Consider the following 27,154-nt stretch of genomic DNA (forward strand, 5'->3'; position numbering starts at 1 on the left):
AAAAATGAGAATGATGATGATTTGAAATGAAATTGGAAGAGATAAAAATTCAGTAGTGATGATGAGAGTGTTTAGCAGTGTGTAATTGTATCTTGCTTATTATTAGTTTTATCAAACACAACATATAAACATAAATTTTATGTGCTTATACTTTTAATATTTGTATTTTTATGTTTATGTTTCATTTTGTATATCAACAAAAGGAAGTCTATAAACACAATTAAAGTATTTACCGTCGAGCATTATGATTAATTTTTCATTGACTTGTAACAAGTACTTTTGTTAAAAATGATTTTAATTCTTTTTATATCCAATACAAAATTTGTCCAACATTCAATTAATAAGAAAGGATGAATCTCTTTCTATTTAGTCACACACTAGTATTAGAAACACCATTTTTAATACATATAACTTATTATAGGAGAATTACGCTGTAAAAGATTCAAAGGTGGCCTTTGAAGCTGGTTGAATGGCTCTACTATATCCCAGTTGAATTTGATAGTGAATTAACACAATATCTTATCCGTTAATATCTTTCACATAATACAATTCAAAGAAGAAAATAAAAGGGAAAAATGAAAAGAAAATTAAAGGAGTTGGTAGCGACTCTATTTCATAGACTTAATAGAGAAACAAACATTATTATGACCAAAGGTGGGTCTCTCTTGTGTGTGTTACTGATTTGATTTCTTGACCCTCCAATCAAAAGTAGGTTATACCTGCAAAAACCTTTAATTTACTCCTAAGATTCAACATGTGCACGTGGTCCTACATACTAATTTCATTATTATATTACTTTATTATAATTATAATAAATTAATAATCTTTGCTTGCTTCTCTCATAATTATCTCTTTTTCTTTTTCTTTTTCTTTCTTTCCTTAATTTGATGATTTCAATCAAATAATATAGAAGATATCCATTTATGCTTCTAATATAGGAGTGTTCAAAATTTGGCCCAATTGGATTCAAGTTTGTTATTTTGATCTGAGTGTTATTTTTTAGATTCAGTTTGAATATATTCATTCCGAAAAGAAATTTTATAATTAAAATATATTTTAGGATGAAATAGTAATTAAATATTATGTTTTTATATTTTTATTAATTTTTTATATTATATATTATTATTTTTGTTTTAAAATAATTCGTATCCGTATAAACGTATATAATATTTATTAAATTTAATTTTTTAAATATATGGTTTTAAATTTATTATATAAAATTTATAAAATTACATACATCAAATTTATATCGATTTATATTGATGGGTCGATTTGATTTAACCAATAAAATTTTGAACCAATTTAAAATTAAATTAATTTTTTGAAATAAATCTAATTAATAAATATTAAAATTAATTGAGTCCAATCATATATGTCGGAATCAACGAATTATAATTCAAATAACATCATTTATCCATCTTTATCGATAAATTTTAAATTTAAATTTTACTCCTAATTTAAAAAAAAAAATCTGTTTTGACCGGACACGTACACTCCCATTCTAGTGAATTGGCATGAGATATTCATGTGTGAAAAAAAAATTGCCTTGACCAACTTCTATAAATTAATTTTCTATGTCACATAGCCTCTAGAAGCCAAATTTGCTTAAGGAAGCACACTTTGTCAATATCAGCAACTAATTCTAACTTATTCATTTATATATATAATAATTCTTTATACTTGCCCCTTATTTTCAACTTTCTTTGCTTCTTTCATTCTTCAACCACACAATAATACAAGGGAATAATAAATATATAAAATTCTATAGGGGAATATTCGAAGCATAAAGAAAATAATCAGGGCAATATGATAAATTAAATAAATATAAAGATAAATGAATGAATAACTATATTATCATTTCATTCAAAGAACATAGCAAGTCAATAATGCCATATATATTATAATATGAATCGTGCGAAAAAGTGAAGCAGCAATGATGAAAGATTTAAAGTTATAAAAACATCCTCCAATAAAACTATTTCTGTACATTATGCATGAATAATATAGTTTTTGTACCATCATTAAACATTATTTTATATTTAGTTTTTTTTTTTCCTTAAAAAAAGATTTGTTATGTCATTTAATATCGGCATGAAAAGAATGAACTCCCCCAACAAGAAAAGAGAGAAAAAGTGCAAAAGAAACCCCAAAAACACGTTCTGGAAATTTAAAGTAAAAAACACAGCTAAGAAAAAAAAAAGATTAAAAGGAAAAAAAGAAAAAATAAATAAATCAAGTGAGAATGGTCCCATATACACTGATAGTCTGATACACATATTGACTTCCCACCATAAAGGCATAAAGAAACAAAGCAGAAAAAAAAAATTTAAAACAAAAAAGCAAGAAAAAATCTTCATGTGACGTGGACATCACATCCTAATACCATTTGTCGAATTCCATGCAAATAATAAGATAACGTTTATTCTCAGACACTTGAAATTAAAATTAAAGGATTGAGACTTAATAATATATTTAATGATTAAAAATTAAAACTAAAATTTTAATATTAAAATATAAAATTTTAGTTTTTTTAATATTTTTAATAAATAAAATATAAAAAATTAAAATTTTTAAGAATAAAAACTAAAATTTTAATAATATTTTTTATAAAAAATATTTATTTAATTTTCAAATTTTAAATTTATTTTTTAATTTTTATATTTATTTTAAATTTAATATAATATTAAGATATAATTCAATTAGTATATTTTATATTGAATATAATATATAAACTTAATTTAATGTCTATATATATCTCAATCTCAATTTTTTCTTTCAAATGCAGTTTAATATGTAATAGTGACCATTAACCAATATAAGTGTTTATTTATTTATTTTTGTATATATCCTAATAATATAGAGAAGCTATATATAAATTATCTAATCAGAATTATAAAAATGTGTCGAGTTATCATAAATAGTTATATAGATTAATTTTAAAAATATTGCACACAACGTATATATATCATGCAGATAATAGTGTAGAATAATTTAATATTTAAACTTAGTTTGGATGTGTTGTTCATGTAAAAAAGTATATAAATAATTAATTATATATTATTATATTAAAAAATATTTCATTTTTTTTTTATCGAAGATGGAAAGATTTGATCAAAATGCAACCTATACGGCTATACCTCTTAAGCAAATATGAAAAAATTATGCCATTTAAACTATAATTTATTGGCAAAAAATATTTAATTTAATCCTTCTTTAAATTAAAATTCTTATAAATATAAATATAAGTATAAATATAAATACTTCATTAGATGACAATAAATAGAAACTGAATTACAATCAAACTCTTTATATATTTTGCCTATAAATTATATATACTATAAATGTAATAGGGAAAAAGAGCTCTTCAATGATTTTTTTATTATCAATATTAATCATCATCAAATGTGTTTTCCTTTTTATTATTATTTTAAAGGTTTCTAAAAAAAATTATGGTTCTTATTGGCAGAAATATCATCGTCAAATAGTAATGTAGAGAGTTTAACTATAGTAGTATTTATGTGTGAGGATATGTCATTAGTAGTATTAAATGATGAAAAAATTGGTAGAATAAATTCAAAACAAGATTAGTCTCACCAATAATTAACATAGAATAATCAGTATATACTTTAAATTACTTAAAGTTGTTAGTAACTTAATTTCTAGTAATCTTATTACTATGCAAACAATTCAACTGAAATAAATAAATAATATAAAATTTAATTTAAAAAAAAAATCAAGAGCTTCTTTCTCTCTCGTTGTTTCTGCTCGTTTTCAAAGCTGGTAAGAGTGTAAGACACAAGCACCCTTCATTTAGCTTAGGTTACTTTTACAACACTTTCGAGCATGCACATCACAAACCATGCGTGTTATTACATTCTTACCCTTCACTCAACCCTTAATTCACGTGTTCCTACCCCGTTCTTCTTCTTCTTCTTTTGCCTCCACTTTCACATTCCTCTGAACCTTTCTTGCTTCTTCAATTCGCACTTTCCATGGCGGTTTCAAACGGAATAGAAGTAGAAGCCGTTCTCCACTTCCTCAGAAAGAACGGTCTCTCTCAAGCTGAATCCGCACTCAGACAAGATATCATCGACAAGAACGGAGCTAGTAGTGATGAAAACCTTCTTCGATCCTTCGATTACGAGAAGTTCTTCTTTCCAATGGTTCCTCCTCCGCCACCGCTCAAGCTCCGATCCTTTTCTCTCCTGCCGGAGGATCGTGCCGGTGCCGCCGCCGGAGCTTCCGGAGCCTGCTCTGTTTCCTCGGAGGATGACTTTGTTACTATAGCTTCGTCTACTTCTCGTGCTCCTTCTTCAGGTTCCTTCTTTGATTTTGCATTACGTGTTCATAATTCGAACCAATTTTGGTTTGTTATGGTGCTTAATTATCTGTGCTGATCCATGATCACTGTTTTTTTTCTTTTTCCTTTTTTTTTTCGAAGTAATGAGAAAAAATCTTGAACAGTTAGTTACTTTACTCTGTTTTCTCTTTTTTTTTTGTGATGCCACCGACGAAGACGGAAGTTTTGTTCAGTTAGATTTGTTTAGTTTTATGTTAGTATTATCATTATAACAATTCAATTTTCTGTTGTACTCAGTGTTCGTGGTTCTTGTTTTATTGTTTAGATGATATGCACAATTATTTTTTTTCTTTTTTTTTTAATTACTATTAATATTATCATATGTTTCAACTAATTAAATTGGCCGTGCATGCAAATGAAATTCCCTTATTTTTGTCAAACTTTGTAAAATTTAGATATCCTTCACTGCATTTTGTAGTTTTATGAAGAAAATTTTAAATTACTCACTTCTCGTTGTTCATCACTGATTTATTTAGATTTATGTATTACCAATTCTGCAATTCATGAATATTCTGTTCTTCCTTTTGCTTAGTTGATTTCAATTTTCCATTCAGCCATACATGAGAGTAGAGCATCCTAAAACCTAGTGGTGTTTCTTTTTTTTTTTTTTTTTGGCAGAATTCATCAATCCATATGGAATTAGTTCCTTGTCTCAAACCCAAAATGATTCTGAATCCTCATCTGATAGAATGTCTCAATTCGGCACAGCGCGTGACTATCATGATTTCGACATGCAAAATGAACCATATTGGTATAATGAAAAGGACGAAGACTATTTCATGACTCCGAATTTCGAAGGGCCTGATTTCTTTGGGAACCAAAGTGAGGATAAGTTTGTCATGACAGCAGAAATGGAAAACCAACATGACAATCCTCTTAGTCTTGCTTTCGACCACAAAAAATCTGGGTTAGAGGGAAATGAATCAAATGATATGTACATGGACAAGGTATGCCTTTATAATCATTCCTCTGGAAGGGATGGAAATGCGACTTATTCAAAAGGCTATAGTCTAGTGGATGATAACAAGGATTTTGAAGCCGAATCGGAAGGTATGACCAAGAAACAAATCGTATCCTATGGTTGTGAGGTTCCATTTTGCAAAGGCTGTGATGGTTCAGGAGAGCCTTGTAACGGGGATCCTATGAACTTCAGCTATCCTAGTTTGAAGGAGATTCATTTGAATGATTTTCATTTGAAGGTTGTTGGAGATATTAGCTCTTTTGGTTCAGCTCTTGAGCATACTGAGAATGGAAGTTTCAACTACTACACTAAAAAGGAGAAAAGTGAAGGCTATGAGGATCCTTTTGACATAACTATCAAAGTTGCTGAAACAGATCTACCAAAAGGAGTTGACAACCATGAAGCTCGAGATGATGGAGATTTCGCCGAAGAGTGCCAAGATCCAGACATTGCTGCAGATGGAGAGGTTGCTACTGATGATGAGCTCTTAAAGTACACTCAAGAGGATGAGTATGAAGTATTTGACCTGAGAATTATACACAGAAAGAACAGGTTTGTTTTGGAGGTTATCTTTTGTCCTACTTCCTAAAATTTTATTTCTGCGTGATATTCCTGGTAATGGTGTGGAATAAACTGATTTTGAATGTGAAGGAGACTAGGAGTTGATGCCACTTTGTTGGATTTTGTTGATTTAGTCTGCATTAACTCTGCTGATTTTAACCCAGTAGTTATTTCTTGGGGAATATCTATTTTATATCTCCAAGATTTGGACTAAATATTATGGAATCTACAGGACTGGGTTTGAAGAAAATAAGGAGCTCCCAATTGTGCTGAATACAATCATCGCCGGCAGGTACTATATAACGGAGTATCTTGGCTCAGCTGCCTTCAGTAGGGTTGTCCAGGCTCACGATCTTCATACGGGAATAGATGTTTGCTTGAAGATTATTAAAAATGACAAAGACTTCTTTGATCAAAGCTTAGATGAAATCAAGCTTCTGAAACTTGTCAATAAGCATGATCCAGCAGATCAACGCCACATATTGCGTCTTTACGATTATTTCTACCATCAGGTATGCCTTTAAGTTAACTGTACAGGATTATAATATTTAAGAAAGCCTATATGCTGAACAAGGAAAGTTTATTTATCCTTTCTCGTACTGTATTTAGAATGGTCAAATTGAAATTTATGATTAACATATCTTTCTGTCTTTTCGGTTTTCACATCCTGTTTGATCTTAAATGTTAATGTTGAGTCCTTACCTCAAATGGAAACTTCACAGGAACATTTGTTCATTGTAACCGAGCTTCTCCGAGCAAACTTATATGAATTTCAAAAATTCAACCAAGAATCTGGAGGAGAAGCATATTTTACATTGAATAGGCTACAGGTTTGTTCAATCAGACTAATAACTTTTGTGCTCTTCTTGATTATAACATAGCCTATCAGTTGCTACATAGTTCATTCAGAAATTTAAACAAAATGGCTTCTTGTAAGAAATAGAGATGTGGTCAAAGAATAATTATCATAGTTATTTCATATCCTTCTTTGCAGCTCATTACTCATCAGGTTTTGGAGGCGTTGCACTACTTGCATAACTTGGGAATCATTCACTGTGACCTGAAGCCAGAAAATGTTCTAATAAAAAGTTACAAAAGATGTGAGATAAAGGTTATTGATCTTGGAAGCAGTTGCTTTCAATCCGACAATCTATGCCTATATGTACAATCCCGATCCTATAGAGCTCCTGAAGTTATGTTAGGCCTTCAATATGACGAAAAAATCGACATATGGTCTCTCGGATGCATCTTGGCTGAGCTATGCTCTGGTGAAGTATGTTTTAATTTACCTATTAATATATTCTGAAATGGATTTTTCCGTAACTTTAACATAAGCTTAGGAATTTAAATCCTTTTTGAGAAATTCAGTAAGTTATGCAGTTTGGTTGGCTAATATATTGAGGGATAATTTATATTCAGATTATGATAAATTCTTTGTTATTGATTTATCCTGATTATTTGTGTCTTCTGTAGGTGCTCTTTCCAAACGATGGAGTTGTGATGATTCTAGCGCGTATGATTGGAATGCTTGGTCCTATTGATCTAGAGATGTTGGTTAAAGGGCAAGATACACACAAGTACTTCACCAAAGAATATGATATTTATTATGTAAATGAGGTTTGTTTCCCATTGTTTTTTTCCCTTTTTTGTCAGTAGGTTTACAAATTTTGTTCATTCATTCTTCTTCATGCCGGTGAATATATGTCACATTGATTTCTTTACTTGACAGAAAAAACAAAAATAAGTTCCTTTCTAGTTTCTAAGTGTATTAGATACATAGCAAGGATTTTGTTGACGTGATGCAGTACCTTTTTTCTGCATTTTCTTATGAGGGTTTATCAAATTTTATTATTCCACTTCTTGCTTAATTTCAAATACTGCTATGGCTGCATTCAATTAAAATATTTCACAGTGAATGCAAATTCAATACTAATAAAAGAAAATGTGGTATAGCATTTTGGGAGAGAGAAATATACAGCAACTGAAAAGAATAAGCATGTGTATTAGAGTAAATTACACTAGCTTCCCCTAGAGTTTAGGTAATATTATACACATGATTCCTGGATTTCGTATAACTTAACCTTAGAGAGGTTGATGCCGTGTGTAATATCACCTAACTTTACAGAGTTCAGTGCAATTCAACAACAAAGAAGGAAAAGGAGAAAATGACCTTAAATACATCAACCAAATGGAATCCTTGTTTTAAATTTTGATTTCAGTTTATTTTTGTTCTTTTTCTTTTTTTAAACTAATATTTGATGTCTCATACAGGAGACTGATCAATTGGAGTACATAATTCCAGAGGAGTCATCATTGGAGCAGCACCTACAAGTTTCTGATACAATGTTTATAGACTTTGTAAGATACTTGCTTAGCATCAACCCTAAAAGAAGACCTACTGCTAGACAAGCACTAAAGCATCCGTGGCTTTCCCATGTTTACAAGTCCAAATAGTACGAGTTATTTTTATCTTCTAATTTTTTTTTTTCTCCCTGCATATAGGAAAGCTTGCAATCACATTTTTGGTTTGTTTGTAAGCAACAAGAAGAAAATTCACTGCCTCAAGATGTATATGTTTTGTTTTTGTTCCTTGTTGTAACAGTTTGTTCTTGTACAGAACTTGTGTCCATTGTTTTTTGCCTTCCATGGATGGGGAGGTTTGAGAATTTTACTAAAATAACATTTTTGTTTTACCTTTATTTTATTAATATTTTTTTTAGAAAGCTCAATACCTTAGCTGAGTTCTCCTCAGCAGTGCCATCAATTTCCAAGGATCAACTTTGCCTCCTCTTCTGCATGCCCATCAGAACTGCAAACCTGGGAGCTGCATTTGATTACGGTAAATAAGCATCCAATACAACCTAATTTTCATGTCACCTGTTTTACTCTTACCTATTTCACATCATTTTAGGGACATATTTTAAAAATATTATAAAAAAATGTTTTACTAAAAGTTATTAAATAGAGTTTTTTTTACATTTTTAATACATTAAATACATTAAAAACTAAAAAAGATTTTATAACATATTCTTAAATGATACACGGACAGTATATTAAAGTCAATTTTTAAATTGTAAAAGTATAGATTGACAATGAAAATATTAAATAATGTGAAAAATAGATATATCGGATGCTCAATTTACTAGATCTGCGGATGATTATTCTAATATTAAGATTTAGGTCAATAATTTGAGAATGTAGTGTGTTTTATAAGCCAATTTTAAAGTCTATTGTTTATGTTATTCAAAAATATCATTAATTACCTAGCATAAATAACCATCTTCTATGTTATGTAATAAAGGACAAAGAAGAGACTATACTTTGTCATCTTATCCACCATTACCATAATAGAATCCTTTCCTCGTGCCTTTGCTTGGACGAGGTCTTGCAGCGGAATTTAATACTACATCTTGATAATCTTAATAATATTATGTTGAAATAATATTTAATAGGATTGAGGTTTTGCAAAACTAATTTATGTATTTGGTTTTCTCTTTTTGAGATCCAAATATATCATGACAAAATAATTATATTTTCTTTTATTGATCATTATGAATTTCTTATGTTCATTTATAATATTTTTAAAAACGAGAATAAAAATAATTAAATATAAATAAAATTGTCTATAAATTATTTTACATGACACTTACAGATATAACTAAATATAATTTTAAACTGTTTTACTTGATTTTTTGTTCTATTATTAACAACAAATAAATTAATAATTTTTTAGTTTTGTTTTACCATCTTAATTCAAAGAGTGGAATGATTCCTCTTGTAAGTGTCTCAACGTCTTAATTGTAGTTTCAAAAATAAAATTAAAAAATTACAAGGTATACAAGGCAAAGTAAAATACAAAAATTGAGAAGAGAAAGAAAAAAAAAAGATGAAGAAGAACAAATAAAAATAAAGAACTTTGAGTAAAAATAAAAAATAGAGTACATGTTTGAGTTTAGACTTCACAGATTTCTAGTTTTAGTGTGTAATGTCAGGAGGTCGAGAGTATTTTTGGATTTTCAGTCGAGAGTATTTTTGGATTTTCAAGTGTTTCTTTAGAAGAAGGAAAACTGAACTGATTACAATGTTTGTCTAAAACTCTATACAATTACTCTTATAATGATCTTTGTCGTTTTCAAATCTAAATAACCGTTTGCACTTGTTTCTTTAACAACCATTTTGCACCTTACTTTAATGCACTTGTTTCTTTGACAGCCGTTTTGCACCTTACTTTGACGCTCTAGGCTCAATTCAAATTTTGTATAAAATAACTTTTTTTTCCAAAGATAGTAGGTTATATTTCATTAATTATTAAAAAATAAAATACAAAGATGTCCAAAAGCAGGACAACATAATAAAAGGTGGGAATTTTCCAAAAACACTACACTGAAGGTATTCATCCAATGGTGCGTGGTCGAAAAACGAAGAAAAATCTTAAAGAAGAAAGAATGATAAATCAAATTGAATGCAACTAAGAGCTTGCCTCATGGAGATGACGACCTAAACTGAGAGTTCTTTGGATTTCACAGAGCAACTTGACAGAGCTTGATAGAATGGCAGACGGCATAAAAGTAGAACCTTCAAAAATCAACTGGTTGCGAGCTTTCCAGCAGTTCCAGCAAATGATGGCAAGCAATTGAGGATTACGGTCAGCATTCTTCAACGCGTTAAGTATCTCTGTTGATGCAGTCCACCATGTCCAAAAGTCGTTAGAACTCTGAGGGGGAAGACAATCACGAAGATAACTATGAGACCATACGTCTTTAATTCTAGAGCAATCAATCAAACAATGAGTGACTGTTTTCGTTGCTTCATGACAGCAGGGGCATATTGGTGATATAGATGGGATGCGGTGATGAATCTGAGCAAGAACTGAAAGTCAGCCATGGAGAGCTTTCCAGATAAATAGCTTAATTTTGTGAGGCAAGTTCAACTTCCAGAGATCAATCCACGCCTTTTTCTGCTGCATATAATTAGGGCAAAGTTCCAGAGGTGGATGGTAAAATAAATAGCCAATTTTGTAACCTGAAGCTGTATCATATTGCTTGGATTTGTTCAAATTCCATTACAATTTGTCCCTACTTTGCTGAATTTTAACTGACAAAATTCTGTTTGCAACGTCTTGGGGAAATAATTCTTGAATGAGATTCTAATTCCAATTCCTATCTTCAGTAATTAGATCTTTAACTCTTGGAACCAACTCAGAAATAGCCTGTCTATTTGGCATGTCAGAAATCATTAAAGGATACAGAGGAGGCAGTAAAGGATCCTCAAAGGTTCGGATATTCTCACCAATATCCACAGCCCAATTAAGACCTTTTTCAACAATCTTTCGGCCTTCTAATATGCTCCTCCATCCCCAAGAAGGTAAGACTCCAATTTCTGCCGTTATAGTATTACCATTGCTAAAGTATTTACCTCTTAGGATTTTGGATAATAAGGAAGTAGGCTGTGTTACAAGTCGCCAAAACTGTTTGCCTAAAAGCGCCAGATTTTGGATTCTGAGATCTTTAAATCCAATGCCTCCTTCTTTTCGTGGGCGAGTCATAGTGTCCTAGCTAATCCAAGCCATCCGCCTTTTAGAACCTTTTTGTCCCCACCAGAACTGAGAAAGTAGAGAGTGAATTTCCGAAATTAAACCATCAGGCAACTTGAAGTAAGACAATGTATAAATAGGAATAGCTTCTCCCACTGCCTTAAGCAATACATGTCTACCACCTGACGAAAGAATATTGCGCTTCGACCTTTGGATTCTTTTCCGAACCTTTTCTTTGATCATACTAAAAGAAGCCTTTTTCGATTTAGAGACTGTAGAAGGCAAACCAATGTATTTATCCTGAGCCCCAATATGATTAATATTCATAGAGTTAGCCAGTAGTGTACGAGTAGTGGAGGGAGTGTTGTGGCTAAAGAATACAGCAGATTTATTAAGATTTACCCTCTGGCCACTGATGTTTTCATAAGAATTCAATAAATGCAGGATATTTGAACATGCTTTTATTGAATAAATGCAGGATTAGCCTTACAGAATAAGATGGAATCATCAGCAAACAGGAGGTGGTTGACCTTGGGACATCGCCTATGTATCTGAAGACCTTGAATTAGTCTGTTTTGTTCTGCCTTGTGTAGCAAGAATAAGAGACCTTCTGCACAGAAAAGAAAAAGATAGGGGATAGAGAATCTCCTTGTCGAATACCTCTATTTGGTTTGAAGAAACCATTAGGTTTTCCTTCCACAATAACAGAATAAGAAACAGTTGTCACTAATTCTCAAATCCACATGATCCACCGGGAGTCAAAACCAAACTTCTCCAATATAAACCAAAGAAAGTGTCATTCCACCCTATCATATGCCTTACTCATATCTAATTTTAGCGCCATTTCATTTTCGAGTCCCTTTTTTTTGTTCTTCAAGTAATGCATACACTCGTGATCAATTAGGATATTATCAGAGATTAATCTGCCTTTAATAAAAGCACTTTGCGTAGGGCTAATTAGTCTATTCATCATACTCTGAAGCCTATGTACAAATACTTTGGAGATAATCTTGTAAAAGACTGAAGATAGGCTTATTGGTCTTACCTATGTCATATCTTTAGCATCAGAAATTTTGGAAATAAGACAGATCTGAGTGTGGTTAAAACCCTTCAAGATTCTGCCCCCTGAAAAAAAGCTCTTAACTGCTCGAAACACATCACCACTAAGTATGTTTCAGAATCTTTGAAAATATTTTGCTATCATACCATCATCTCCTGGAGCAATTTGAGGATGAATGCTAAATATTGCGCGTTTCACTTCCTCTATAGTCACTGGTATTTGAAGCCTACGGTTCATGTGAGCTGTAACCTTAGGTTCAAAATCAGTAAACAGAGGTTCAGGGTTCTCATGACAAGTGGAGGAAAAGATGTCCTTGAAATAAGATTCAGCCACAGAAGCAATACCAGCATTTGAAGTAGCCACTTCACCATCACTGCCAGTTAGTTGCCAAATTCTATTCCTTCGGGTTTGATTTCTAAATTTCTGATGGAAGAAAGCTGTATTCTGATCACCAGATTTGAGCCATTTGACTCTATACTTATCTTTCCAATAAGATTCCTCATTTTGCAATGCTTTTTCAAGTTTGTCCCCTATTTCTGAAATGATGTCGCCTCCATGAATTCCTGCTAAACGAAGTTCCTCTAATTCCGACTGTAGTAAATCAATCTCCACCTTCGAATTAGATCTGTGTTCTTGCTGCCATCTGACAATCTTATGCCGACAACGCTTTATTTTTTGAGCTAGGATATACATGGCTAAACCATCAATCTGTTCATGCTAAACCTCTCTAACAATCTGCCTTATTTTATCATTGGAACACCATCTTTCTTGGAGTTTGAATCAGCGTTTAGATTGCTCAGTTCTCGGATTAGAGTCTAAGAGAAGAAGGGCGTGATCCGAGCCTGATTCTGACAGTCTAAGAACCGTTGCATTAGGATAGAGTTGCTGCCAATCAACTTCTACCAGGAATCGGTCCAGTCTTTCCTGTATCAACTCATCACCCCTCCGTCTATTTAACCAAGTGAATGGTCTTCCGACCATACCAATATCAATCAGGGAATTATCATCAATAAAACTGTTAAAGGTTTCAATAGAAGGAGATTTAGCATCCCCACCTTCTTTCTCCAATTGATTAAAAATGGCATTAAAACCCCCCATTAACACAACCTTACCATCGAACTGTTGGGTGACTGAAGTTAATTCAGCAAATTGAGCCATTCTATGTTGATCATTTGAATTGAGATAAACACCTAGAACACTATAGGGATCATTAAAACCAGCTGTCAGAACTAATGCCGCAATGAAGAATCTACCATGCTGTAAAATCTGAACAGTGTAACCATCCTTCCATGCCATTGCCAAACCCCCTGATAATCCATCCAGATCCACAATAAACCACTCCTTGAAACCACAAGATCTTAGTTTTCCTTCAACTTGTCGAGATTGATTTTTTGTTTCACTGATAAAACCAACTTCGGGGGAGTAGGATTTGCAAATCCCTCTAAGATTGTGGATTGTCAGGGGTCTCCCCAAACCCCGACAGTTCCACAAGAGCAGTTTCATATTTCTTTGGATACTACTTGAAGGCTGGCACCCTCCACCGTCATAGCATTTCATGGTGTAGAGAAAGTCAGAATTGGTATTTAATGATTCCAAAGAGAAATAAGATATATGGAATGAGTGAATTAGAAAACGGAATGAATTAAAAGAGGAATGAATTGGGAGAGAAAACGAAAATTTGGGAGCCAAGTGAAAAAGAAATTATGAAAAGAAAGTAGAAGAAGATGAAAAAGAGTTTGACGAAGAAAAGACAAAAAAAATATAAACATAGAGGCGGCGCAGTAAAACCCTAGCATAGCGTCGGGCGTTAGATGAGGAGTACGTACTCTCACTGTATTATTTGATTTAATTGTTTAAAATAACGTCTTTGCTAATGTTAATTAAAAACTTCTTATAAAATATATTGAAATAAATCGATAATAATATTATATTATATTTATTTATTTAAAATAATTCTTTTTTTTAAGTAATAATATTTTTTTTGTCAAACACTATGACTAATTATTATTATTATTATTATTATTATTATTATTATAAGGTTATTTAAAGAAAAATTAAATGTGGTATAATTAGTAATATTAAGACCAATGCTAATTTTTTTTGTGACTACATCGATGCTATTATAATTAACGTTTACAGGGTAAGTATTAACATTTAAATAAAATGAATTTAAGTGTTTTTTTGGGTGACTAAATGAATTTAAGTATTTAAAAAAATTAAAAATTTTAATTAAGTAAATTTAAAAAAATTAAGTTAATAATTTTTCAAACGGGACTTTTTTGCACGTGACTCCCTTCCTCCTTCCTCCGTTTCACTCTCATTGCTCTTCCCTCTCTAAAAAAAGAAGCCTCCACCGTCCGCTATTCTTTTCACCACCGCCGTCACTCATTTACCGGTGGTCTCTCCACTATTTTCTTGTAACCTTTTTCAAAGGTCAATTCTTGAATTTTCTCTTTGTTCTCTGTTTTGAAATCATTGAACGATTACAGATTTTTGTGTTTTTGTTGAAATTATACCTGCATCTCCCAATTCCGACCATCATACTAAAATATTTTATAGATAAAGAGTATTCAGTATTATATTATAAGATATTATAAGATAAATAAAACTTATATCGATCATGTTCTCTGAGTACTTTTTAATATCTTATAATTTTTATTTTAGATATTTAATATTTTTTTGTATGGAATATTTTTTTGTTTTGTATTATAATTCTATTAATCCTATTAGAATAAAGAGTACTTTCAGAGTACTAAAAAAATATTAAAATTTATTAAAATATCTAAAATAAAATTATAAGATAACATAAAATAATTATTTAAATTCATGTCTATTTTTGTAATTTTTATCTAAAAATAATTTTAAATAATGTAATCCAAATAATATTTAATTTTTTATAATTTATTTTAAATGAAAATTACTAAACATAAATCACGTTAATACCAACTTACTCTTAATCAAAATCAATTATGCAAACTTAATTTTATACAAATCTCTATTTACAAATAGTAATTCAAATACACACTAAATTTATTGAACTTGGTTAATAAAAAAACTTAAATGTGTAATATTATTCTTATTTTATTCATTTCAAGATCTTGTTTAGTTTTTTTGTTTGTGCATAATCACTTAGTTGGGTATTTGGTTAAATCGAAGATAATTGTGCAAAATAATGACTAAGTGGAGGTTGTCGTTCTTGTTTTAGTTGGTTGTTTTAATTAAAAAGTTGCAATTTCAGTTCTTATTTTCTTGTTGGATTGTTGTATTAACTTGTTTTGTTATATTCTTGATCTTATTAACTTGCTACTTTGATAAATTGTTGTTTTAGATAATGTTGTTGACTTTGTAAATTGTGATGGTTAGTTTATTGTACTGTACTTAACATTTTGATATCTTGTTAATTGGATAAATTATTCTTATTGTGATTTGTTGTTTTTTATTTTGATTTTAGTTTATGTTGTTGATTTTAATTTATTGTTTTTATTGTTAGATTGTTGTTAACCATAGTTCTGAAAATTAAATTGAACTGTTTGGTTGAACCGATTTAATGAAAATTAACAACACAAACAGTTTGGCCTGGGAGTGGATCCTCTTCAGTGGAAAAAAAAATTAGATGGTGTCCAGTATAGGATTTTACCTTTCATTATTCTCTCTTTTCTATTTAATTTTGGTCCCACTTATAGAATTAAAAATGAAAAATCACACTTTATTTTCTCAAGTGTTAAAAAATAGAAATGATCCATTTCCATTTGGTCCTTTACTTAAAACCGCTCCTCAACGAACCAAACAAAAATCGCTTAACTGGTCAGAAATTGGCTATTTGGACTGGACAAAAAATTGGCCAGTTTTCTTGATACAAGCCATGTTGGTTAAATTAAAAAAAAAAAGAAAAATCCTAAATAATTTGTGATAATTACTTGAAAAGACAACAGGCACTCAACAAAAAATACTCCTTTTAATTCTGATATTTAATTTTATGAGTGATTATTTTTTCTGTTAATATTTCCTATCTATACCAATATATAATGGGGATATGAAAATTTGGTATCCAAATTTTTCTTCTTATTTTGTCCGTTTCTTTTTTGACTCATGACAAAACTTAAAAACTGAACTATTTCTAATAGATGAAACTGACACCACGTACTCAAAAGACATAATATTTTAAAATTAAATTTATTAAATGTATTTTTATCTATAATTATTCATGATAATTTTTAAAAATTATTAAAAAATAAATAATTAATATAAATAACATTATACTACAATATACCAATATATAATGGGGATATGAAAATTTGGTATCCAAATCTTTCTTCCTATTACTATACATGGTTTACCATTCAAGCAGTATCTTTCTTAATCAAACAACATATTAATCATATATGAAGTTAAAAATTAACATTCCAAATTTTTTAGACATCATTCATCTATAAAAAAATTTTTTAAAAAATTAATGGTCAATAACTAATAGTAATATTTCTTTAATATATTTCATTCTCGTCGTCCAATATAATATATAACGTAATATATAATTTTTATATATTTGTATTAAAAAAATAAAAAAAATGATGTCATGTAAGACTAACGACGAAAAGTACTCTTATATTAAAGTTTTTGATAATAATTTTATAATCAAAAATAAAATTTATATATTAAATTAATAAATCAATGTAACATTAAAATTCTTAACAACACTTTAATTTAATTTTTTTTTAATTTTTTGTATTCTCAATTGGTAATGATATATAATTCTAAGAAATCAAAAATAAAATTAGGATATATCTCACCTAAGTACAAATATAACAGCTAAAAAATAACAAAAGCTATCTATCTATACCAATATATAATGAGAAAACACATATTCTCATCTATTTTTTTATCCTTTTTTTATTAAAAAATGAACTTACCTACGAACAAAATTTAAAAATTGAACCACTTCTAATAAAGAAAATACATACTACGTACTTAGGATAAATGACATTCTGAAATTAAATTTATTAATTATATTTTTATCTTTAACTTTTCATGATATTTTTTAAAAATTATTAAAATTTCAATAATTAATATAGATAATGTTATACTATAATAATAATAATAATGATATAAATAAAATTATGTCATCAACAAATACCAACATATAATCGAGATGCAATTCTTTTTTTAGTATCCAATTCCTTTGTCTTTGTTTCTTTTTTATTAAAAAATGGGTTTAACAGAATTTAAAAATTGAACCACTTATAATAAAGAAAACTGACACTACGTACTCTAGATACATAATATTTTAAAATTAAATTTATTAATTATATTTTTATCTTTAATTTTTTATGATATTTTTTAAAAATTATTAAATATAAATAATTAATATAAATAACGTTATACTATAATCATAATAATGATATATAAATAAAATTACGTGAACAAAATATTAATTATTTATTATTTTTTATTAGTATGTTTTATACATAATAGTCTATAATACAATAGTATATAAGTGATCAATATATTATTATAGGACGATAACTGATAGTATATAAAATATAATTATTTTATTAATAGTTATTCCAATGGACAATAGTATTTAAATTATAAAGAAACATAAATCATTATTAACTAAAGTCATTGGAATAATTAAATCTACAACATATGGTTTACATATTTTTTATGTCCAGTATTTATTTATTTTTTTAAAATTATATATAAAAGTGTACTCATTAATCAAATATATACCGATATATAATAAACTATACATAATGGTTAGAAAATTACAAGAGTTATTATTTTTTATTTTCTTGATTAAAATAGCCCTACATAAATAAAGATTAGTTCCTTTTATTTTATAAAGATTAATTCCTTTTATTATCAACATAAACACAAAAAAACAACAATACATTACAGTATAACAAATAAATTATTCTTTAATCATATCTTTGTATTCTTAATTGTCTTAATTGATGAAATACTCATCATATCATCAATTTAAGGTAATAAATTAAAAAAATAAGTTAAAATATCTCACGCATTAATGGACGAAATTCAAACCTTTGAGAAAAAGTACTATAAAAAAATATAATAGAAGCATAGAAAAAACTATTTATATTATAATAAAGAAATCTAGATCAATTCTAAAATAATTAAAGTTATCGATATTTTATTTCTTGCAATCAAAGTTAACTAATATTATGATAACTAATTCTTTTCTTATGAGTTTAATTATGCTTATTTTATATATTGCTCTTTAAAAATATAGGTACCAAAATATATGGTAACGGAGCTGGTCCAAGTAACAGATCCCCTGGTTAGTATCTTTATATGCTTTAAATATGTAAACACATCGATATAAGTTATTTTACCTGCACATTAAATCTTCTTAACGTAGAATATTATCAAGATTAACCAACTTAATTAACACGCTTTATTTTATTGCTAAGCACTAATTTGTTATTAATTTTAAAATAATTAAAGTTACCGATATTTTGTTTCACACAATCAACGTTAACTAATTCTCTCTTATTAGTTTAACTTATGCTTATTTTCTATATTGCTCTTTAAAAATATAGGTACGGAAATACATAATAACAGAACTAGTCCAAGTAATAGATCATCTGGTTAGTATCTTTATATGCTTTAAACATGTAAATACATCGATATAAGTTAATTTGTCTGCACATCAAATCTTCTTAATGTAGAATATTAACAAAATTAACCAACTTAATTAACACGCTTTATTTTATTGGTAAGCGCTAATATTCTATTTTTTCAAAAAGGTAGATAACATATGAATTTTGCATTGTTTTTAAATATAGGTGTACATCAAGACACCATTACAACTATTAATTCAATTCCTCAACCAATTGCTTCTTATGTACCAACTATAAATAATACGAGAAACCATGCAAATATAAATGGTGAGTACTCTATTTATATTTTTAATATTTTATCATCATCATCATATAATAATCATTACTATATAAAATGTGATTAGTTAAACTTATTGTATTATTATGCTTATTAGTTATCGTAATAACAAATGAATTTTTATTATGTTTATTATCTGTACTGCTTATTATATATTGTAACCAAAATTTTGAATTTAATAAAAAAATTTAAAATAAATACTTAACAAATAAAACATTTAAAATAATTGATACATTCATGAAACTAATAATACTAACAATAACTATATAATAAAATTTTTGTAACAACATATATCTTTTAGAATTAAGGAGAAAAACTGAACAAAAAAAATTTAAACACAAAAACAACAATTAATAGATATTACAAAAATATTGATGTCCTATCTCATGTATTTAAAATAAACTGTACAAATTATATGGGTCCTTTTTATTATAAGGTCATTAACAAATTAAGCATTTAATAAATGGTGAAATTTACAAATAGCACAAAGTGTTCTAATTTCTTAAAATAAAAAAATTAAACATTATATTAAAAGTTACAAGTCAACACGTAACTAAATAATGTAGATCTCAAATTAAAAACATAGATAACGGTATATACCTTCTTATGAGTTATAATTTTTTTTTTTAATGAATCACTGATTTAAGTACTAACTCAAAAAAATGCTACTACATCGTTTATCCAATAGCAAAAACTATGAGACACATAATATTATTTAGTGATGCAAAATAAATTTTAACATCGTTACAGTTACTAGGGAATAAACCCTTGATGATAACAAGATTATCAAATTAAAATTTAATAATGTATAAAATATTATAAACATAAACACCAACAAAAATAACAAAATAAAAAAACACCAAGTATGTTAACCATAAAAAAATATTTATGCAATTTTAATGGACAAATTTTTTATTATATCGTTAATTTATCATAATAATTTTAAAAAATATAATTAAAATTATTACAAATTAGTGGGCAACATTCAAAATTTTCATAAAATTAAATAGCAAATAAAAACACAATAGAATTATATCATTTTAAAAATATTCTTTGTATATTTCAGTATAACTCAGAATAAAAATTTGCTCTATTAAATATATATTTAACTTCATATATTACCTAGAACTTCAAACTTTGACAATCTTATATGAGTTTAGGCAATAGAAAAATATAGAAAAAGACACGACATTTTTAAAAATTATGTTTAATTTTGAAAACACAAACCTCAATTGAAAAGTTGTATATATATTCTTTGTTCACCTTTGATTTCACTATCTAAAATAATATGAAATAATTAATAAATTCTACCCGAGTACCTAACCATACAATTATTGGCACATGTAGGAAAAGAAATCTATAACATAATATTTTAATATTCCTATGCGAGTGCAGAAATTAGACACCATGTCCGAACATCCCACAATTGTGCTTGAAATTTTCAAGAGAATACAACAGTGCTTCAAACTACACTGCCTCCTACAAGGACATGTACACACTGTAATGCACGTCTGTTTCACCATGAAACATTTGACATGTGTTGCAATGGAGGAAAAGTCTCTTTGTCCCAAGTAAATGCTCCTCAGGAATTACTAGACATCTTCTTAGACCCTTCTGCAGAAGGGAACCATTTTAGGAAACACATTCGTGGTTACAATCATGTTTTTTTATTCACTTCGTGTGGTGTACACATAGACGAACAATTAGCTTCAGCAAGTCATGGTATATATACATTCCGTGCTCAAGGATCAATGTACCATAGTATAGGAGGATTTCATCCGGATCAGGGGGCGCGGCCACGCTTCTTACAACTATATATATACGATACTGATCACGAGTTACAAAATAGGATGCTGGAGAACACACAATTGCATGAAAGTTTGGTTTTGAAGCTACAACAATTGTTGCACCGATATAATCCTTTTATCCATGTATTCCGCCAGCTTGCACAACGACTAGATGTGCAAGAGTGTAGTTTGGTGATCAGAGAGCGACCTGCTAATCAACCACAATACATTCTCCCAACTGCTTCACAAGTAGCAGCCATAATAGTCGATGATGATATTGAAACAATGGTGCGAGGATGGGATATCAAGGTTCAAACTCATGCTGGTAACCTCAGAAGGATTCAAGAGTTTGTTGGGTATTACGATCCACTACAATATCCTCTTCTTTTTCCATTTGGAACCCATGGATGGGATATAAATACTCGAACTCAACGTGGAAACAAAGTATCATGCTGGACATATTATAGCTATATGCTCCAGGTACAAACTCCTATATTTGTTACATCATTTATAGACTTCCGTAGATGATAGTTTGTACCAATAAATCATTTCACAATTTCTAAAAATTTTCTATAATCCTCAATATTCGTAGATCCGCCCCAATGATCACTCAACAGTTTTGCAAGCGGGGCGACTTCTTCAACAATATGTTGTTGACAACTATGTGAAAATGGAAACAGGAAAGTTAAGATGGGTTCGACAAAGACAAAAAGAACTTCGAGCTGAACTGTATCAAGGTTTGCAAGATGCTTTGCACACAGGAGAGAATAATGCTGGTAATTATTCAACTTAACGGCCACATGATTGATCATTACGTGTTCCTAAATTTAAACTTTAAAACTAATAATACTTTTCTCTAGAATCTGTTTTAGAAAATGTTGGCAGAAGAACGATATTACCATCGTCGTTCGTGGGCAGTCGTCGAGACATGACTCAACGGTACGAGGATGGAATGGTTATTGTTCTTAAAGAAGGCAAACCGGATATTTTTCTAACTATGACATGCAATCCATCATGGTCAGAAATAGCTTCGGAACTCAGTCCTAGTCAAACTCCACAGGATCGTCCGGATCTAACAACTAGGATTTTCAGAGCCAAGTTCGAACAATTAAAGCAGGATGTTATTACCAAAGGTGTATTGGGAAAGGTGAAACGTTATATTCATGTCACCAAATTTTAAAAAAGAGGATTGCCACAAGTACATATGTTGCTAATCTTAGAAAACAATGACAAGTTGAGTGATCCTGACCAATATGATAGTTTGGTCCGAGCGGAAATACCATGTAAAGAAACAGAACCCCACTTACATGAGGCAGTGCTAAGGCATATGGTCCATGGTCCTTGTGGAACACTAAATCAATCTTCACCGTGCATGAAGAACGGTCAATGTAAACGCAACTACCCAAAAGAGTTCGTACCAGAGACACGACGAGGTGATGACTCATATCCTCAATATAGGAGGCGATTTGATACTCCAATCCCTATAAACCAAAATATCACAATTGACAATAGCTGGGTGGTTCCGTACAACCCTTGGCTACTACTGAAGTATGATTGTCATATCAATGTAGAGATATGTAGCAGTATCAAGAGCATAAAATAGTATTGCTATAAGGGACCAGACCGTGTGGCAATGGAAGTTCACAGAAGTTCTCATTATGATGAGGTGCAACAGTTCATTGATGCAAGATGGATTACCACTCCAGAGGCATGTTGGAGGATATTTAGATTCAACCTTTACCGAATGTATCCATCAGTTGAAAGGTTGCAAGTTCATTTGTCAAATCAACATCAAGTAAGCTTTTATGAGCACCAAACTATTTTTGAAATAGTTAATAATGACTATTTCTCATGAACAATGCTCATTGAATTTTTTGCATATAATCGGGCCGATGACCAACAATCTAGGCATCTTTTGTACAGGGAAATCCCAGAATATTACAGTTGGCACAGCAAGAAAAAAGAATGGTGTCGACGCAGGTCACAAAAGAGAGCTATTGGTCGGATCTATACCGTTTCGCCAACAGAAGGTGAAAAATTCTATTTGCGTATTCTGTTGTCAAATGTAAGAGGCCCAACTGGTTGGGATGATTTGCTAACAGTCGATGGTGTCCAATATTCGTCCTTTAAGCAATCCGCTCAGCATCGAGGACTGTTGGAGAGTGATAGTAGTATAAGATCATGTTTGGTTGAGGCATCCATTTTGAGAATGCCATGTGCTCTAAGAAGGTTGTTTGCCACCATTCTAATTTTTTGTGAGCCAACAGATGTAAGAAGTCTGTGGGATGAGTTTCTTTCATGTATGGTGGATGATTACGCATCAACAAGCACTACAACCTGCAATGGGTTGACAAATCGTTTGCTTAGGGATTTAAATGACATCCTCCTACAACATGGAAAACATATTGCACAATACGATTTACCAGCTCTAACCTCGGACAACGACAACGACAACTTCATGCCTAGAATTATTCAAGAATAAATGTCCATCGAAGTTCCTCAAGAAGACCTGTGTTCTATAGAAAGATTGAATCATGACCAGTCTGCAGCTTTCAGGTGCATTATGAATACAATTGATCGAAGAGAAAGTGGAGTGTTCTTCGTGGATGGACCAGGAGGAGCAGGTAAGACATTTCTTTACAGAGCTATAATTGCAGACTTAAGAAGTAAAGGGCATATTGTCTTGGTAACTGCGTTCTCAGGAATAGCTGCAACTTTACTGCCTGGTGGTCGAACAGCTCATTCTAGATTTAAGATCCCAATCAATGCAGAGCCATCCTCCACGTGCAATATAAGTAAACAATCTGATCTTGCAAAACTGATTAGGCAGACGACCGTGATAATTTGGGATGAAGCGCCAATGACTAATAAAGAGACAATGGAATCACTGGACCGCACATTACGAGACATCTTAGAAAACAATAATCTATTTGGAGGGAAGGTGATGGTTATGGGAGGGGGTTTTCGCCAAGTACTACCTGTTGTGCTGAAAGGAAGTAAGTCGCAAATGATTTCAGCTTCTATTGTTAAATCACATTTGTGGGCATTCACCAAAATTCTTCACCTGCGACAAAATATGCGATCTCTTAATGATCGTGATTTTGCGGAGTATCTTATGCGCATAGGGGATGGGATTGAGCCTACCATATGTGAAGACTTGGTACAAATAGAAGTAGGCATGGCAATACCATGGGAAGGTGAGGCATCATTACACAAATTAATAGAAGAAACCTTTCCAAATTTGCAATCTCATGGGTGGGATGCATTTTATATGGTGGAGAGAGTCATATTGACACCCAAGAATCATGATGTATGTGCAACAGCTTAATGATATAGTCATCAACCAATTTCCGGGAGACGAATGAATTTTAGCATCCTTTGATGAAGTAGAAGAAGATACAAATAATCTGTATCAACAAGAATATCTTAACTCGATCTCCACAGGTGGATTGCCACCTCATATGTTGAAGGTAAAAAAAGGTGCTCCTCTGATGTTACTGAGAAACATAGATCCTAAAGCAGACTTATGCAATGGCACAAGGCTACTGTGTCGAGGAACTTTTCAAAATATGTTAGACGTGAAAATCTTAACAGGCCACACTCTGGAAAAAGAGCTTTTCTGCCTCGGATAAAACACAAAACAACTGAGAACTCAGGACTACCCTTTGTGCTTATTAGAAAACAATTTCCTGTAAGGTTGAGTTTTGCCTTAACGATAAATAAATCACAAGGGTAAACTATCCCTAAGGTAGGGATCTATCTCCCTAAACATGTGTTCAGCCATGGTCAATTATACGTTGCTCTATCTCGAAGTGTTTCTCAGTCAACTACAAAAATCTTAGTCAAAGAAGGAACAGTAGATGGAAAAAGAGGACAATTCACAAAGAATGTGGTGTTCAAAGAAATTTTGTTACCTGCACCTCAGGTAATTTATGTCCTTGGCAAATATGTGAGCCTTTTTACAAGTATAATCCGTGTATTATGTAATTTTATCATTACAATATCAACATTGGAATAGATAGTTTTGTTCACTAATTTTAACAACTAATGACTAAGATTTTTAACAGATAAATTGATATTAAGAGAGCTCATCAGCATATTAAAAGAGATAAGCGAAAGGAACTGGAACCTCTACTTTACCCAACAGGTATGCACCAACTACGATTCACATATAAATTATAAAAATTATATCATACATCCTTAAAATATATCATTATTGGTTTTTTAATAAATTATAGTTTGCAATGTTTGTATATACTTTGAAAAGAATTCAAAATTTGATTTCTTTAAATGTTGCTATTAATTTTATAATTTTATCAATAAAATTATAAAAATTAAAATTTTAAAACTAATAAAAGGTAGAGGTATGTCTTATTTGGGATATATCATTACTTAATTCTAAAGTAATATATAGGACACTACTGCAATATATTGTGATACATATATGCAATAAATTACAGAAAACAGGATTTCAATCGTTATGGAATACATGGAAGGATGAGCAATCAATTGCATCAATGAGACCAATCGACAATAAAGTAAGGATTACAGAATTAATGACAGTGACAACTACACTGATGATACATATTTTTGTTTTAGTGTTACTGATCAAACGTGAAATTGACACAGGTTCATCCAATCAAAATTTATTCTATTGGTTGGGGAGGTACAGTTAAAGCAGACAAAACTCAACTATGGAAGATGGTAAAAAGAGAAATATTGGAACAAAAAAATAAAAGGTAATGCAATAAACTTTTGTTACATAATAAATATTTCCGTCTATTTCATCCTATATACCAACTATGTTAAAACTTTAACTCTTTTCTTTCAGCCATGAACTTAGAAGAACACAACTAGCTCATTTCGAACCAAAACAATATCATTGCAGGTAATTATTATTAAAAAAATTCCTAACAAAAAAGATGTAATTTCATTTAATTTACATTTTGTCAATGATAAACAAGGATTAATGTCATTTCTTTTGTCCTTTCAGAAAGTTCAATGCAAAACAAGATGTCACAATTCTACAGGTTTTAATTAAATTCTTCTCTATAATAAGCAATCAATTTAATTGAATAAACCTAAAGCGTTTATACGGTTATTTTTATGATAAATAAAATCTGACAGTTTTTCAAGATGCAAGAAGTTATTGACAAGGAGATGTATGATGAATTACGAAGGATTTTTTTCAGGTACACAATTTTTGTATTCTCCTATTTTTTCAGTAATAATCTTATAGTTTGATCTTTTAAAACGAAAAAAATAAGCATATTCATTTCTTCTATCCTTCCATTATTTGTAGGAAAATGCAGGTCTCTTCAGATTCAAAATCATATTTTTGCCTACCACTTAAAAAAGAAGAAGATAAACATGAATATCCATGATATTTAGAAAAAATTAATCTTTTGTAAATAACTAACATGCATTTGGGTTTATAGATATATACTCTTTTTAAATTAGGATAATATTTTTGTCGTTATTTCTGGAACTATATCTTTTTCTGATAATATACATATATCTTTATTGTGTGCTTTTATAATTTAGCATTTTAAAGGTTTTCTATAGTAGTTTTACCCTCAACAGAATATGAAACAAATAAGGTTACGTTAATTTTAAAATGATGAAAAAAATATTTATTTGACAAATTTAAAGAATAAATGATATATTAATATCAACACTAAAATATGATATAAATAAGATCACGTTAATATTAAAATTTAACAAATATAATCTAATAAATTAAAAAACGAATAATATATTTTAAAAATAAAATTAAATTCTTCAAAACAATACAAAAGCGGCTGAACAGGCACGTTAGTGCCTATTGAGCCACTAGTCGGTAATAATGGAATAAACCTATGACACGTTAAATAGTTGATTTATCTATTAAAAACTAACTAGGATTAACAAATTTTTTTTGTTGAGAATTTCGTAGTCTTTTAAGAATAATTACTAAAATTATTCAATTTTTATTTTT

At 29.9% G+C, this 27,154-nt stretch overlaps 3 protein-coding genes and 1 long non-coding RNA gene across 7 annotated transcripts; 3 read left to right on the forward strand and 1 right to left on the reverse strand.

Annotated features, from left to right (window-relative positions):
• The first annotated feature begins 3,664 nt into the window (after positions 1-3,664).
• Positions 3,665-8,581, forward strand: LOC112702373 (serine/threonine-protein kinase ppk15). Of its 4 annotated transcripts, XM_072199054.1 has the most exons (8): positions 3,813-4,317; positions 4,979-5,410; positions 5,560-5,873; positions 6,115-6,394; positions 6,605-6,712; positions 6,877-7,155; positions 7,356-7,499; positions 8,154-8,581. In XM_072199054.1, the coding sequence occupies exons 2-8, from the start codon at positions 5,378-5,380 to the stop codon at positions 8,334-8,336; spliced, it is 1,341 nt and encodes a 446-aa protein (XP_072055155.1). In that variant the 5' UTR covers positions 3,813-4,317; positions 4,979-5,377; the 3' UTR covers positions 8,337-8,581. The 4 variants fall into 4 exon arrangements, 3 of the variants coding, with proteins under 3 accessions (XP_025609156.1, XP_072055155.1, XP_025609159.1); XM_025753371.3 differs by having other exon boundaries at positions 3,665-4,317; positions 4,979-5,873; XR_003154030.3 differs by having other exon boundaries at positions 3,740-4,317; positions 4,979-5,873; positions 6,877-7,150.
• Positions 8,582-8,600: 19 nt separating this feature from the next.
• LOC140174447 (uncharacterized) lies at positions 8,601-11,041 on the forward strand. Its single transcript, XR_011863625.1, has 2 exons — positions 8,601-8,721; positions 10,409-11,041. It is a non-coding gene; the product is annotated as an uncharacterized lncRNA (long non-coding RNA).
• A 2,214-nt stretch (positions 11,042-13,255) lies between these two features.
• On the reverse strand, positions 13,256-14,032 carry LOC140174274 (uncharacterized). The gene has a single exon (XM_072198674.1). The coding sequence runs from the start codon at positions 14,030-14,032 to the stop codon at positions 13,256-13,258; it is 777 nt and encodes a 258-aa protein (XP_072054775.1).
• Positions 14,033-20,925: 6,893 nt separating this feature from the next.
• LOC140174275 (uncharacterized) lies at positions 20,926-23,659 on the forward strand. The gene is made up of 5 exons (XM_072198675.1): positions 20,926-21,657; positions 21,770-21,953; positions 22,038-22,324; positions 22,793-22,941; positions 23,101-23,659. The coding sequence occupies exons 1-5, from the start codon at positions 20,926-20,928 to the stop codon at positions 23,657-23,659; spliced, it is 1,911 nt and encodes a 636-aa protein (XP_072054776.1).
• Positions 23,660-27,154: the final 3,495 nt, after the last annotated feature.

Source organism: Arachis hypogaea, chromosome 7 (assembly GCF_003086295.3).
Source record: "Arachis hypogaea cultivar Tifrunner chromosome 7, arahy.Tifrunner.gnm2.J5K5, whole genome shotgun sequence".
NCBI classification, from domain to species: domain Eukaryota; kingdom Viridiplantae; phylum Streptophyta; class Magnoliopsida; order Fabales; family Fabaceae; genus Arachis; species Arachis hypogaea.